Raw genomic sequence first — 14,278 nt, forward strand, 5'->3', positions numbered from 1 at the left:
ATGTCAGAAACTGAATCACACAGTAAAATAGTTTAAAAAAGAAAAAGAAGTCAAAAGATGCAACTGAGAAAGAAAAGGACATTAAAAGACTCAGCAAAAAAAGAGAAAGATGTATTCCAAAGATAAACCTTTATCATCTGGGTGAGTCCTTATCAGAATCAGAGTATATTGAGGAGGTACAAGCAAAAAAAGAAGCAAGCAGTGAAGAATAAGAAAAATCAGCAGAAAAAATCAAAAAAGAAAAAGAAGAACAAGAAACGCAGTAAGAAGAAGAAAAAGAAGGCTACTAGTTCAAGTCCTGACTCACCGTAACATTAAGAAAAATCAGGATTCCCTTATAAAGAAAGTACAATGTCTGAGGTAATTTCAGCTGTGAAAACTACAACATATTTACTAAAATGCATGAATTTTCTTGTTTTTAGAATTATCCCTGGACTATTCAGTAGCCACTCAGATGCCACTGTGTGAAAGAACCATAAATGTTGCTTGCTGCTTGAACATCTATTTTTTTTTTCTCTTCCAGTGCTTGATAACTCTGGGAGATAATACACTGCGATCGTACTACTGGTTAAGATATTTGGGAATAAAATTAATACTTTGACTAGAAATGTCTAAGGATAAACCAACAGAATTTGAATCTGGATACATCTTTAAGATGTACTCAGAAATGACCAGATGACTCTAGTTGAAATTTTTGAAGGAGGGAGTACATTAATATTTCAAAATCCTTACTCTGTAGATAAGTGTATATATCTTTTCCCCTTTTATTTACCTGGGGAAGAAGCTTTTAGGGTGGGAGAGGGAGATGGTTTGCTATCTCTTTAGCTAGCAGAATAGTATGTCTTTGATCCTCACACATTCTGTATTGTGGACACAGTAGCCATGCTTCATGAGAAGGTCAGAGCTGGCTACCAACAGTCTTGCCCTTTACCGAGCTTAGTGTCATCCTTGCATGCTGTCATATGCTGCTTTGAGTGAACCAGAGAACCAGCCATTTGCAGTATAAGAAAACCCCACAAGCTCTGGGATTTACCTCCACGTCAATAATAATGAATATCTTTTAGCATTAGAATGTGTTATGCCGTTTGAATTAATTTTGATTATACTTTGGCTTGGGAGAGGAATTATTGTGCTTTCTAAACTTGACAGCTAAAGATTCTAAAATGCATGTTTTATACTAAGTTTTAACCAGTCAGGAACATTTTATGTAACTAGTGATAGTTTATTTCTTTGTATGAATTTTATTTAGGCTGCAATGTTTAGCTTTTGTTTACTCCTCACTCTTGCTGTCTTAAGTTCATTACTATGTTAAATGGCCTACTTGCCAAAATATTTAGCATGTAAAAAGCAGGGTTTCATTAAAAAAAAAGCTTCATATTGTAGCTGTGACTTACTTTATCATAAACAAGTTGAATGGCAAGCCTGGTATGCTGTGTCTTATTGCCAGAATCTTAGTAAATGTAACATTTAAAAAAAAGCTTCTAGTTTTCTTTTTTTAAAATTTTTATTTATTTGTTGATTTTTTATTGTGCTTTAGGTTCTGGGGCACATGTGCAGATCATGTGGGATCATTGCATAGGTACATACATGGCAAGGTGGTTTGCTGCCTCCATCCCCACGTCACCTATATCTGGCATTTCTCCCCATATTATCTCTCCCCAACCTCCCCACCTCCTTTTGTCCCTCCCCTAGCAACAGATCCCAGTGTGTGATGCTCCCCTCTTTGTGTCCACGTGTTCTCATTGTTCAACACCCGCCTATGATTAAGAACATGTGGTGTTTGATTTTCTGTTCTTGTGTCAGTTTGCTGTGAATGATGGTTTCCAGATTCATCCATGTCCCTACAAAGGACATGAACTCACCATTTTTTATGGCTGCATAGTATTCCATGGCATATATGTGCCACATTTTCCTTGTCCACTCTATCATCAATAGGCATTTGGGTTGGTTCCAGGTTTTTGCTATTGTAAAAACCGTGCCACAATGAACATATGTGTGCATGCATCTTTAAAATAGAAAGATTTATAATCCTTTGGGTATATACTCAGTAATGGGATTTCTGGGTCAAATGGTATTTCTATTTCTAGATCCTTGAGGAAGTACCACATTGTCTTCCACAATGGTTGAACTAATTTACTGTCCCACCAACAGTGTAAAAGTGTTCCTATTTCTCCACATCCTCTCCAGTATCTGTTGTTTCCAGATTTTCTAATGATCACTATTCTAACTGGTGTGAGATGGAATGTGGTTTTGATTTGCATTTCTCTAATGACCAGTGATGATGAGCATTTTTTTTTATATGTTTGTTGACCTCATATATGTCTTCTTTTGAAAAGTGTCTGTTCATATCCTTTGCCCACTTTTGAGTGGGTTTGTTTTTTTCTTGTAAATCTGTTTTAGTTCTTTGTAGATTATGGATATTAGCCCTTTGTCAGATGCATAGATTGCAAAAATTTTTCCCATTCTGTTGGTTGCTGGTTCACTCTAATGATTGTTTCTTTTGCTGTGCAGAAGAAATGGTTTGGCAATGCTTTTTATTAAAGGAAAATTCCACCAAGGACTTTTACCCTTTCTAGCTGCCTAAAAATTATTTCTTAATAATTCCTGTATTATTAAGGTCATAGTACCTGGTTGTAGCATGATAAGAAAAGATGCATTAAAGAGGGTAGGAAGGACAGCTTTACATTACCTGCATCACTCCTTTTTGATCCCCAGGCAGCACAGCACAGCACAGCACAGAGAAAGTTACTGTCTGCTTGGGAGAAAAAGAGGGAAGTGAGAGTAGTACTATACCTTTTAACCAATACCAGTTCAACCACAGTAAAATCTAGCACTAGGGAGACGCCCAAGGCCCTTGAATCTTGACTGGTTCTTGTGATCTGAGCCTTCAGACCTGCCTCAGCACCAAACAGTAACCTGTTGCCCCTGCAAGATAGTCTCAAGTTTCAGCCCGCATCACCACCCACCTACTACAGCAAGCTTGGGCTCTGAAAAGCCCACAGTGACAAGCAGACTTCAGCAGCTAGGAGGGTTGAATTCTAGCCCAATGTTTCAAATCTTGCTAAAATAGGGTGAGGTAAAAAGTTGGCATTAGAAGCAGACATGTATATACAGCTTCATTTACAGCTTAAAATTGTTCATTCATTCACTAATTCAGGAAATAGTTTACACCACACTATCTAGTGGCAGATAGGAAAGAGAATAAACATATAAACAAACAAACACTAAACAAGATAGTTTCAGAGAGTGATAAGTGATTTAAAAATAAAATAAAATAGGACAATAGAATAGAAAGTGAGGGAAGAGGGTATTTTAGCCAGAGTAAACAGGAAATGTCTTTCTGAGGAGTGACATTTGAGCTAAACCTTAATGAGGCTTCAGGGGATAAATGAAGCAATAGAGAGATCCTGAGAATGGGGTATGTGTAAAAAAAGTGGCCTGTTTTGCTCTAAGTTTTTGGTTTTTTTTTGAGACAGAGTCTCGCTCCGTCGCCAGGCCCCAGGCTGGAGTGCAGTGGCACAATCTCGGCTCACTACAACCTCCCGCTCTGGGTTCAAACAATTCTCCTGCCTCAGCCTCCTGAGCAGCTGGGACTACAGGCACGTGCCACCACGCCCAGCTAATTTTTGTATTTTTACGAAATAGACGGGGTTGTTTTGCTCTAATTTAATGACTAATAGAGAAATAGTGTACCGGTTCTAGTCAATGCGACTCTTCAAGTTATTCAGCCATGATTTATTTTTTTTTTTTGAGTCGGATTCTTGCACTGTCACCCAGGCTGGAGTGGTGCGCGATCTCGACTCACTGAAACCTCTGCCTCCCAGGTTCAAGTGATTCTTCTGCCTCAGCCTCCCGAGTAGCTGCAATTGCAGGCATCCACCACCAGGCCCAACTACTTTTTGTATTTTTTTTTTAGCAGAGACGGGGTTTCACTAAGTTGACCAGGCTGGCCTTGAGCTCCTGACCTCGCAATCCACCCACCTCAGCCTCCCAAAGTGCTAGGATTACAGGCGTGAGCCACCATGCCCAGCCCCAGGTTTTATTTTTATTATTGTTATTTTTATTTCAGTGTTACTGATTGAGAAACTAAAGTATGTAGCTAACATTTATTTTCTAAGTATGGATTCTCTGTCAAAAATGTCAACTCAAATCATAATTAAGTAAGATGATTTGGAACCGTATTCTAAAACGTTGGTGACTGCATATTTTCACTTGTAAGTGGGAGTACACATGGACACAAATAAGAAAACAGCAGACCCCAGGGCCTAGTTGAGAGTGGAGGGTGTGAGGAGAATGAGGATCGAAAAACTGTTTATTGGGCATGATGATGGTTGCCTGGGTTACAAAATTATCTGTGCAGCAAATCCCCGTGACACACAATTTACTTATGCAACAAATCTGCGCATGTGCCTCCTGAACTTAAAAAAAAAGTTGGAAAGGAAAAAAAATGGAGATGTTAAACTAAAAAAAAGGTGGTTGACTAATCAAACAATTTTTAAATTGATTCCTGTTTTAAAGGGGATAAAAATGATTTCATTTGCATATGAATATCAGCTCCTTGAATCTACCAACAGATTTGCTATAGTGTAGTAGAAAATGGTTTACCGGACTGAGTCTATATGATGTGCTCCACCATAATTTGCTGCTCAATTCTAATGCCAGGTTATTTTGAGATGAAATATTCCATGTGCTCTTTCCAGAGACAAATCTCGTGATAGAGCAACTACATAGGATATTTGGTAAAGCTCTGGCCAGTTTGGTAATTCACTGCCTAAGTCCCAATTATTTCACTGGTGGATTCTAACAAATATTTAAAGGAGATAATACCAAAATACTCCAAGATCTTTTGTAGAAAATAGAAGAGGAAAGAACCCTTCTAAATTTATTTTATGAGAACAGTATTACCTTGATACTAATGTTAGACAAGGACATCACAAGAAAAGAAAACTATAGACCAACATCACTCATGAATATGGACGCAAAAATATCCTTCAGAAATGGCCAACAGAATCAAGAAACATAAAAGGAAGTATCCACCATGACCAAAAAGGATTATCTCAGTAATGCAAAAGTGATATAGTTAACATAACACATCATACTAATATAATAAAGGATAAGAAAGCACAAGGTAATCTCAAGTAATACAGAGAAAAGATATGACAAAATGTAACACCCATTATAGATTATTAACAAATTCTAAATAGAGGGGAAATTCCCCTATCTGATGCAAAGTATTTATGAAAAACCTACAGTTAACAACATACTAACCATAATTCTCAGTGCTCTCCACCCTAAAATTAGAATGAAAGTGAGAATGTAAGCTCTCAGTACTTCTACTAAACATTGTATTGGAGGTCCAAGAGAGTAAAATCAGGTAGGAATAAAAATTAAAATGCATCTAATTTGGAAGACAAAAAGTATAACTGTCTTTATTTGCAGATTACTTAATCCTGTGTATGTAAAATCTTAGGAAATTTACCAAAATACTTGTTTGAATGAATGAATGAATTCAGCTAAGTCACATGATACACAATTGCTATGCAAAAATGAATTTCATTTCTATATACTAGCAATGGAAAATACAAAAATAAAATTAAGAAAAGATTTTCATTCACAATAGCATAAAAATAAATACTTAGGCATACATTAAAAATACAAGATATACACAAACAACAAACAATTTCTGAGAAAAATGCAAAAACCTAAATAAGTGGTGAGATATTCCATGTGAATGAGTTGAATGATGGTATTGTTAAGACGCGATTCTCCTTTCTGCCAGGGGTCCCCAGTATTACCCCTTGGTTCAGTAAATCAGTAGGGAGACACATCACTGAACATAGAGTGTATTTATCACTATAATTTATTACAGAAAACGATATAAAGGAAAATTAGCAAAGAAAAATGGCTCATGGGTCCAGTATGAAGGAAAGTAGTCACAGGTTTCCAAGGGTCATTTCCTAGTAAACTTACCCAAGGTGTACTTAATTCCTCCAGCAATGAATTATGACAACATGTGCGAAATGATAACTGGCAGGATCCCAGAGCCTAAAGTTATTACTGTAGGCTGGTCACATAGGCCCTTTTTGCCTATCATCTACCAAAATTCCAGAATCTTAGATGGAAATCAGTTGTTTATTATAAATAACAAGGTCTAAACAGTTAAGGCACAGTGACTTATTAGTTAGGCAATGGTAGGAACTCTAACTCAGCCTTGTGAATAGAGCTTTCTAAGTATAGCAGTCTTAAGTCTGCTATGTTAACTCTTTTCTGTACATCTCCAAATTGATCTATGGATTTAAGGCAATCTTTGGTAAAATTCCAGTAGACCTTCTTTACATAAATTGATGAGATCATCCCAAAAATTCTAGAAATGCAAGGAACCTGGAAGTGCTAAAGCAATCCTGAAGAACAAGTTGATGGAGCCACAATTTCATATTTCAAAAATTACTACAAAGCTGAAGTATTCTAGCTTAACATTGTACTGGCATAACAATAAATATGTGGATAAATAGGATGGACTTGAAATTTGAGAAATAAACTTTTATATTTATAGTCAATTGATTTTTGACAAATGAGTCAAAACTATTTGATAAAGGAATAATAGTCTTTTCAGCAAAGGCTATTGGGACAATTCAATATCCACATACAAAAAAAGTAAGTTTGTACCCTTCTATTATGCCATACACAAAATTTAACTTAAAATAGAAAATCAATCTAACTGCAGTAGTTAAAACTATATATCTATTGGGAGAAAACATAGGAAAAAATATTCATAAACTTGGATTTGGTAGAAATTTCCAAGATAAAACACCAAAAGCATAATTCATAAAATAAATGTTGGCAAACTGGACTGTATCAAAATTGAAATCCTTTGTGCCTCAGAAAACACTATTAAGACAATAAAAAAGCCACAGAGAAGAAGAAAATATTTATGAATTATATTTCTGATATAGTAATTGTATACATGATCTATTAATAATGCTAACAACTCAAAAACTGAAGGGAAACAATTCAATTACAAATGTATGAAATATTTGAAGAGGTATTTTATCAAAGAAAATAGGTAAATATATACAAAGTTATATACAATGATATATAAAATAAATAGAAATATATACAAAATAAATACATGGAATAATAAATACATTAAAAATTGTGAAGACATTCTTAGTCATTAGAAATGTATACATTCAAACAAGATACTATGAGACACCCACTAGAATGGCTGTAATCAAATGACAGAAAATAACAAATATTGCTGAAAACATAGAGAAACTGGAACTCATTTACTGCTAGTAGAACCCTAAAGTAGTGTTACTAATACTTTGGGAAACAGTTTGACAGTCTCTTAAGCAGTTTAACATAAGTTTGCCAATTGACCAAAGGATTGATTATACTCCTAGGTCTACCCAAGAGAAATGAAAACATGTGCTTACAAAAATTTGCATATGAAATGTCTATAACAACATTATTCAATGACCAAAATCTGGAAACAACTCAAATATCTATAAACTAATTGGCAAAAAATTATGATATATCCATACAATGGAATACTAGAGAACCATAAACATGACAGAATACTCATACATACTACAATCTTAAAAACACTACTATACTAGAGAAGCTAAATACAAAATCCTTATATTTCATGATTTTATTTGTAGAAAAGGTTCCAAAAGGCAAATTTATAGAGACAGTAAGTAGATTAGTGGTTACATGGGGCCAGCCACAAGCATGGGGATTAACTATAAATGGATACCAGGGATCTCATACTATGGTAGTAGAAATGTCTTAAACTTGGATTGTGGTGCTGGTTGCACACATATGTAAATTTCCTTAAAATAGCGCTAAAGTGTACACTTAATATAGGTGAATTTTATGGTACGTAAGTTACGAATTAAACCTCAATAAAGTTAAAAACAGAAAAGATCACCCTGACGAAGATGAACTCCCACCTAGTAGCCAAGAAACATGTTTCTCCTGAATTTAGTGATTGTGGACTCAAAAGTTGTGTTAGTTGATAATAAGTGAAAATAAAACTATTTGAGCATATTTTTAGGCTGTGGGAAACATCTATTAAAATGGTAACCGTGAAGGTTTTAAAGTGAGAATTGCAGAATGATGGAAATGTCATCCAGCATGTCAGTGGAGCAGTTGATATCTCTGAAAAGAAAAGGTAAATAAGAATATGGAGATGTTATTGAAAATAATATATTATGAGAAATGATGTGGCATAATAGAACAAAACCGAAATCAGAATGTTTGGATTTAAATTTATGTCTATACCTTAGTCATTCAGAATGTCATATAGTTGTAAGAATATAGCATGTAGTCTATTCTGATCGGCTTCTTCTGATTACCAACATACATTTATAGTTCATCTATGTTCTATAGCTATATTGCACGGCTTGGTAGCTAATTGCTTTTTATTGCTGGATAATATTCAATTATATGAATGTACCAGAGTTTATGTATGTATTTATTTATTGAAAGACATTTTGTTTACTTCAAAATTTTGGCAATAATAAATAAATATGTAATAAATCTTTCAAAAATAAAAACAATCCATTACCCATCTTGTCAAGTCACATTATAGGCTCACAATTTCCTAACCTTAAAAACAGTGTTTGTTCTAGTTATTTACCAGGTATATATTTGGGGTGCAATGCATATATATTTTTGGAATTGTTTTTTGAAAATATGCTAATTCAGTAAGCTATTCTTTATAATCATTTTATGTTGAGATTGCCACAGATTTTTGGACACACACACACATGCCCACATACACACGAATAATCAAAAATAATGAAGTGACCCTGAGAAAAGCATAATTTTCAATAAATTCAAAAGGGCTACTCTGAAAATAAAATTTACATGTCAGAGTTTTATTGAACTCATTAATGAGGGAACTAGGAAGAATAATAGGCTTGTTCAAAAGTATGCAACAAACGTATATAAATAGGATTTGGAAACCAAAGAATGTTAGAATAATATTGCTGTGTTCAAGACTGGCTAATATCCACAGGAAATAAACCATAATGTATTTGATTATCTTTTCTAAATGACAGGAATTATTTCCTATTCTATCAGACAAAAACCTAAAAGTTAATATGTAACTTCACAAAGTCTATGACAATTGACCAATATTTACTAGTTTCATTGCTTTTTTTTCTAGTCTCTATTTCATTTATTTCTGTTCTTATCTTTATTTCATTTTTTTCTACTAATATTGAACTTTGGTTTTTCTAGTTCCTTGAGGTGTAATTAATGTTAGGTTGATTGTTTGATATTTTCTTTTTCGATGTAGATATTTATTGCTATAAACTTCCCCACTAGAATGATTTTTGCTGAATCTGATAAGTTTTAGTATATTGTGTGATTATTATGAATTGTATCAAGATATTTCAAATTTTTAACATAAATTTAAACCAAAAGTAGATCTATCATTTGATCCAGCAATACCGCTCTGGGGTATCTACCCAGAGGAAAATAAGTCATTATATGAAAAAGACCCTTGTTTACACACGTCTATAGCAGTACAATTCACAATTGCAAAATTATGGAAGTTGCAAGAAGATTTAATTTTCTAATTGCTATTAGAAACTTATGGGAAAAAAAATGGACCAGCATTTAGAGCCTACTGCGAAATAAATGAGAGAGATGTAAATCAAAGCCACATTAAGATACCATATTATGCCAGTTAGAATGGTGATCACAAAATATTTTTAAAAGAGTTTTTTTTAACCTCTCAATGGAGGAGCCAGCCAGATGATAAAATCTGATTCAAAAAACATTTGAAGAAGTGAATGTTCATAGGTATTTTTAAAAAATGTTAGAATAACATTTTCCTTGTAGAAGGAAACAAATTCTGAAGAAAAAAGTATTGATACTTTCTCATTATACGTATGCAAATTTTCCTTTATAAACACTTTGAATCACTGGTTTTGAATTAAATGTTTACTCTGTAAACTTGAGTGACACAAGCAGATATTGAATTTGTCTTCTCATCCACCACCTGTAGAATTTGTGTGAGATTTGTTGCAGATAGTAAATACTTGAAAACTTAAGAAAAAGTTGGCAGAAACCAATTTTGAGAAGATAAATAAATGTTATGTAAGCTGGGCCTTCAGTACCTTTGAAGGCTAGGAAAATTTTTATTTACTTTGTATAGAATAATGACCACAGCCATGGGAGATTGGGGCATGTGTTGAAGAAAGAAGAGTATTCAGAGATGATGGTTACATGCTTCTTAGAAAAAGCAGGTTTATAAAAAGGGAAGCCCAGAAGCTATCAGCTAAAGAGTAAATGCTGAAGAGATCAGAAATATGTAATCATGGAAGTTATTTTTAAGTTTTTTGCAACATAAAATTTGAAATAAATATGAAATTTTCTTTGTGTTCTTAGAATATCTTAATCATTTATGTGATTAAATTTCTTGTGCATAAAAAATGGGTAATGCTTATAAGAGAAGCTAGAAACTCAAAGATAAGCAGACGTCCATAAACGAAAGAAAGACAAAGTGGAGCTAGGGAATATAAAAATTACTTGTTAACCCTTACGGCTATGCTCAGTTGCGCAGTTTCTGGTTTCTTCATATCAATCCCAAAGAAGAAATCAGCAGCCATTTATAAAACGATAACTCCTCATCATAAACATTTAAAAAACATTGCAGGTTTTAAAAGGAGATATTTTAAGAATACCGTGTGATGCTCAAGTAGTTAACAAGAAGATTTAATTTTCTAATTGCTATTAGAAACTTATGGGAAAAAAATGGACCGGCATTTAGAGCCTACGGCAAAATAAAAATTAAATATCGTAAGTATTTAATATTTTATGTTTCTCTTCCTAGTTCAAACCAGTTAATACAATTTGTAGGAAATCAGTTGATAAAGAATGTGATTTCACTGAATTTTGCAATGGGAACCTTTCACAATGCATGCCTGACACTTATGCACGCAATGGAGAATATTGTGATTCGGGTGCAGCCTACTGTTTTAATGGAAAGTGTCGGAGTTTTGACAAACAATGTGAAGAGTTACTTGGAAAAGGTAATAATTATAATTTTCTTCTTAGGCACTAAATTTTGATTATGCCAACTCTGTTAATGAATTCTATGGAACAAAAATGTAAACATATGTTTTAATGACTGAATTCTTGCATAATGTATATTAGTGTTAAAGAAAATAAAATTTTTTTCTTTTTCTTTTTGAGACAGAGTTTCTCTCTGTCGCCCAGGTTGTAGTGCAGTGGCCCAATCTCGGCTAACTGCAGTCTCTGCATCCCAGGTTCAAACAATCCTCCTGCTGCAGCCTCTCCAGTAGTTGGGAGTATAAGAGCACACCATCACTCCTGGCTAAGTTTGTGTTTTCAGTACGGATGGGGTTTCACCATGTTGGCCAGGCTTGTCTCAAACTCCTGGCCTCAAATGATCTGCTCACCTCGTTCTCCCAAAGTGCTGGGATTACAGGTGTGAGCCACTGTGCCTGGCACAAAAACAAGATTTTTTTGATTGTGAAATACAACAAAAAACCTCTCTGAATTTATATTGAATTTTTATTCCTACAGAAAAGAAACCTCAAGTGAAAATGCAGTTTTTCAAAATATTATATAAAATTTGTGGTGAGAATTTTAGTTTAGACTTAAAAGAAAACAAGGTTTTTTTTTTATTATTTTTTATTTTTTATTTTTAAATCAGAGGAAAGCATTGCTAATCACTGATTAGTTGGGTTTCAAAAGGCTTGCTTCAGTTCAGATAAGTGAGGGCTTCAGTTCACTACCAATTTAGTCAATTTTGATAATTTTCTGTAAATGTCATTTGCTTCATTGGAAGATACAGGTTACTGAATGTTTGCAGATCACGTTCTCTGAGAGAGTGAAATTTTTCATTCTAAGCCCTCCCTTGAGGTCTTCTCTAACCAGGTCATAGAAGAGATTCCTAAATATTGTCTAGATCAAACTGACTGCCAGGAATTTAAGAAGGTGAGATGGAGGTTTTGATTATTATTGTAATTTTGTTCTGCTTTGCTAAGAGAATCATTATTTGTACCATGTGGCAAGACAATAACTACAGACTTTAAAACATTGTTACATACAAACAAAGGGCCAGGTGCAGTAGCTCATGCCTGTAATCCCAGCACTTTGGGGAACCAAGGCAGATGGATCATAAGGTCAGGAGTTAGAGACCAGCCTGGCCAACATGGGGAAACACCATCTCTACTAAAAATATAAAAAGTAGCCTGGCATGCTTGCGAGGCTGAGGGCAGGAGAATCTCTTGAATCCAGGAGGAAGCGGTGGCAGTCAGCTGAGATCGTGCCACTACACTCCAGCCTGGGCAACAGAGCAAGACCTTGTCTCAGAAAACAAGCCTGTTTTTGTCTTGGAAAACAAAAACAAAATCAAAACCATTCAAACAATTGATCAGTAAAATTAGGAGGAATGGGACAGTACTCCAGATCTGTAATTAATGTTTCTTCAAGTAAAGCCAGGACTCAATGCTAGGCAAATTTAATTACAGCCACATAGTGGGTTGTCAGTCAGGTGTCTTTCAGGTTATGCTATTCACTGCATATTTAGTATTATCAGTGATTTTGAGAGATTTTAAAGTCCTTTGTAAGAACTGTTGGAGTAGAGGGGTATTTGTCCCAAATAGTACAGTTTTTTGGGGGGGAGGCAAGTGTGACTTCTAAAGCATCTTGATTTTAAAATAATGTATGTCCACTTCTAGTGACCACTTGTGTTAATGCATCTAGAACGTGATAATTCTGCACCTGACTACCAGTTAGTTTTTGTACTTATTTTTGAAAAACTGTCTCACTTCGCCAGCCTCCTGAGGGCAATAGAAGGCAGTTGAAAATTTGCCCTCAATAGTAGCTATATTTCATTGCATATTAGCTCCAATTTTTTGTACAATAACATGCTGTACAGGTTTACAGCCTAGGAGCAATAGGCTATACAATATAGCCTCGGTGTGTAGTAGGCTATACCGTCTAGGTTTGTTTAAATACACTGTATGATGTTCACACAACAATGGACACATTGCTCAGAACATACCCTCATCATTAGGCAACTCATAACTGTACTCAGTAAATGTAAGGTAGTAGTATTATTAAATTATAACATGTGATCCCTAAAAATGTCCAATTTTTTGACTAGGTCATCTCTGACCTGTCATGGTTAGCTAGAATGATCAACGCTAGCAGCGTTTGATATAATTCTGAAGTAGGCATTAATTTTGTGTGCTAAAACCTATATACTATTTGTAGGAAACAAACAATAAAGATTTTTTTTTCAATATGACTCAATTGTTTTTATAAAAAAAATAGATACACTGGCAAAAAAGCCAGAAAATATGCAATGAGATGTTATTTATTTATTTACTTTATTGCATTTTAGGTTTTGGGGTACATGTGAAGAACATGCAACATTGTTGCATAGGTACACACGTGGCAGTGTGATTTGCTGCCTTCCCATCACCTACATCGGCGTCTCTCCCCATGCTATCTCTCCCCAACTCCCCACCACGCAGCATCCCTCCCCTATTTCCCCCCAACAGACCCCAGTGTGTAGTGCTCCCCTCCCTGTTTCCATGTGTTCTCATTGTTCAACACCCGCCTATGAGTGAGAACATGCAGTGTTTGATCTTCTGCTCTTCTGTCAGCTTGCTGAGAATGATGGTTTCTAGGTTCATCCATGTCCCTACAAGGGACACAGACTCATCGTTTTTGATGGCTGCATAATATTCCATGATGTATATGTGCCACATTTTCCCTGTCCAGTCTATCATGAATGGGCGTTTGGGTTGGTTCCAGGTCTTTGCTATTGTAAACAGCAAAATGAACATTCATGCGCACGTATTCTTATAGCAGAACTATTTATAATCCTTTGGATATATACCCAGTAATGGGATTGCTGGGTCAAATGGAATTTCTATTTTGAGGTCCTTGAGGAATCTCCACATTGTCTTCCACAATGGTTGAACTAATTTACACTCCCACCAACAGTGTAAAAGTGTTCCTGTTTCTCCACATCCTCTCCAGCATCTGTTTTCTGTACATTTTTTAATGATCGCCATTCTAACTGGCGTGAGATGGTATCTCAATGTAGTTTTGATTTGCATTTCTCTGATGACCAATGATGATGAGCATTTTTTCATATGCTTGTTGGCCTCATGTATGTCTTCTTTTGTAAAGTATCTGTTCATATCCTTTGCCCACTTTTGAATGGGCTTCTTTGTTTTTTTTCTTGTAAATCTGTTTTAGTTCTTTGTAAATTCTGGAT

At 34.9% G+C, this 14,278-nt stretch overlaps 1 protein-coding gene across 1 annotated transcript in view; it reads left to right on the forward strand.

The window, feature by feature from the left end:
- Nucleotides 1–14,278, forward strand: part of LOC108309103 (putative disintegrin and metalloproteinase domain-containing protein 5) — a 98,271-nt gene that overhangs the window by 66,416 nt on the left and 17,577 nt on the right. Inside the window, exon 7 of the mRNA XM_037741571.1 lies at nt 10,850–11,048. Coding sequence (XP_037597499.1) covers nt 10,850–11,048 — 199 coding nt within the window. The remainder of the gene's footprint in view (nt 1–10,849; nt 11,049–14,278) is intronic.

Source organism: Cebus imitator, unplaced genomic scaffold (genome assembly GCF_001604975.1).
Source record: "Cebus imitator isolate Cc_AM_T3 unplaced genomic scaffold, Cebus_imitator-1.0 Scaffold5, whole genome shotgun sequence".
Taxonomy (NCBI): Eukaryota; Metazoa; Chordata; class Mammalia; order Primates; family Cebidae; genus Cebus; species Cebus imitator.